The sequence below is a fragment of the Vollenhovia emeryi genome, unplaced genomic scaffold (genome assembly GCF_000949405.1).
Source record: "Vollenhovia emeryi isolate VEMERY1.0 unplaced genomic scaffold, V.emery_V1.0 DF944250.1, whole genome shotgun sequence".
In the NCBI taxonomy this organism is placed as follows: Eukaryota; Metazoa; Arthropoda; class Insecta; order Hymenoptera; family Formicidae; genus Vollenhovia; species Vollenhovia emeryi.
In genome coordinates, this window is record NW_011962116.1 from 1 (window position 1) to 2,632 (window position 2,632).

The 2,632-nt window shown below is 43.2% G+C and overlaps 1 protein-coding gene across 1 annotated transcript; it reads right to left on the reverse strand.

Annotated features, from left to right (window-relative positions):
* Positions 1-274: 274 nt before the first annotated feature.
* LOC105563718 lies at positions 275-2,626 on the reverse strand. The gene has a single exon (XM_012015572.1). The coding sequence runs from the start codon at positions 2,085-2,087 to the stop codon at positions 1,008-1,010; it is 1,080 nt and encodes a 359-aa protein (XP_011870962.1). The 5' UTR covers positions 2,088-2,626; the 3' UTR covers positions 275-1,007.
* Between the last annotated feature and the right edge of the window lie 6 nt (positions 2,627-2,632).

The window sequence follows — 2,632 nt, forward strand, 5'->3', positions numbered from 1 at the left end:
CACTCCAACGGGCAACGGGCGTCCGCGGGCGCCCAGTCGGCGGGCATGCCCCCACTCCAACGGGCAACGGGCGTCCGCGGGCGCCCAGCCGGCGGGCATGCTCCCACTCCAACGGGCAACGGGCGTCCGCGGGCGCCCAGCCGGCGGGCATGCCCCCACTCCAATCATCGCCTCACCACGTTTAAAACTATTTAGTATAATTGGCGCTATTTGATGATATCATTACTTTTGTAGAGAAGATAGTTTTGTAGTGAGGATATTTTTGTAGAGATGCAAAAAAGATAGAGTAACAAAATATATTCGGTCGTTGGAGCTTATACTTGGTTTTTATTTTAACGTCACCAGCTATATGTAAAAGATAGTGTGCATTTAAAACCTGAGATCTTTCACCATAAAATTTTGGTAACTGTAGAAAAAATGTTTTCAAACAAGATTGAGCACTTTTATTGTATTTTCGTGCAAAATTTTTTGTGCATAAGATTCGAAAAGCCACATGAAAAAGTAAAAAAAGATTATACATTTCAAAACTTAAAATTTGTTTGAAGATAATAGGACCTGCGTATAAAGCTAAAAATCGAAGTTCTGACGCTTTCATATTTGGAAAAAGAACCCGAGGTTTCCGCTGGAATTCTGCATGCACATATGATTTTAAATACGTTATACGTTCCAACAATTTTCGTTGAAGATTCGACGTTAATTTTACAGCACTCTTGTTAAATAGTAAGCCCATAATTTAAAACTTTTTAGTGATTCCCAAACAGCACAAATGCATATAATCCAAAGGGAAAGTATAAATCATATCGATTGATGGTTGTATTCGTAATAACGGTGAAAAGCCAATGTGATATTCTTTTTGTTGCTGCTTTCTAAACAATTTGTCTGATCGTTTACAAGAATCGACATCAGGGTTTTTCAATAAGGGCGGGTCGATGTTGAAATGGAATAAAACAAGCTGTGTGTGAGGTATTAACGAAATTCTTTTTTTATTTGAAAGGCCCATGTATGCCTTATGCATGGAATGTGACATCGTTCAAATGTCCGCCGCGGCTTCTCACGGTGGCACGGATCCGAGGGCTCCAATTTTTAATGACTCTGCCGCATAGATCCAGCTGAATTTGAGCGATGGCATTGGTTGTGTTGACTTTAAGGGCATCGGTCAATTGCAGCTTATTGGCATAAACCTGCGACTTCAGGAAACCCCACAAGAAATAGTTTAGCGGGGTCAACTCGCATGATCTTGGTGGCCAATTCACGTCACCTCTGCGAGAGATAACCATACCCTCAAATCCTTCATGCAGAATGTCCATCGTGGCGTCCGCTGTGTGGCATGTAGCGCCGTCCTGCTGGAACCACATGTCTACCTCCATATCGTTCAATTTTGGCCAAAAGAAAGCGGTTATCATCGTTCTGTAGCGCTCGCCGTTCACGGTGATGGCCTCACCAACATCGTTTTCAAAAAAGTACGGACCAATGACGCCGCCGGCCCAAAATCCGCACCAAACAGTAACTTTTTGTGGATGCATTACCACCTGGTGAACCTCGTGTAGGTTGGCGTCGTCCCATATACGGCAATTGTGCTTGTTAACATAGCCATTCATCCAAAAATGCGCCTCGTCGCTAAAGATGATTTTTCGGCCAAAATTGGGGTCCTCTTCCAAACGCTCCGAAGCCCAGTCAGCGAACAAACGGCGTTCTTTATGATCATTAACTTTGAGCTCCTGGGTCAGTTGGATCTTGTACGGGTGTAGGCCCACGTCCCGACGCAAAATTCGCCAAGTTGAAGTCTTCGAAAGGCCGAGTTCTTGTGCACGGCGAGGAATTGACTGCCTCGAGTTCTTCTGCACACTTTCACGGACCGCGGGAATGTTGGCCGATCTGGCGTTCCTTTGACGTACGGGTGTTGGCTGATTGTTTACCGAACCGGTCGTCTCGAATTTGGCCACCAAACGTTGGAGAGTCAACTTTGAAGGGCCACCGTATCTGCAGTAAAATTGGCGCAACGCGCGCAACGTTTGCACTAGCGAACACTCATTTTGATAATAAAGTTTTATCATTTCGACGCGCTGCTCAATCGTGTAACTTGCCATGGTAATTTGGCATCAGTGACTGAATAATAAACAACAGATTAGACCACGGTCTTGTATACAGGTCTCCCGACTGCCTCTAATTTTCGATGGTGGGGGTAGGTCGCTTAGTGATGAAATTTTGTAGTTCTTGTAAAGGCCACTAGAGGCGTTGCGATGTAAGTTCTTTGGGGGGCGAGGGACGCTGGAGGCCGGGGGGGATATCTATCTTTGTCCCATTCACGGTCTCCACCGTACTCCCGCCTGCATGTGCTCTTATTACACATTTAATTTATGTAAATAATGCAGAAAAAGGCGTTAACCCTGTCAATTTGAATGAATGTGTCATTAATCTTAATCAAATTTTAATATTTACATATTTTCATGAACGATTTCTAAACATGTATATGTCAATGAAGTTTGACAGAATGATTTTGTATCAATCTCATAGTCTCAAAATTATGATTCGAATTTCCGTGCCTTTTAAAATTCTTTTGTAAAGCAATGTGATAAATAATAACGCTTAAAATAATTTAAGACTCTAAGTTAATGAAACACATATATGCATA

Excerpts from the sequence above, each read along its gene's own strand:
- LOC105563718 (XM_012015572.1), bottom strand. The coding sequence starts at position 2,087 with ATGGCAAGTTACACGATTGAGCAGCGCGTCGAAATGATAAAACTTTAT.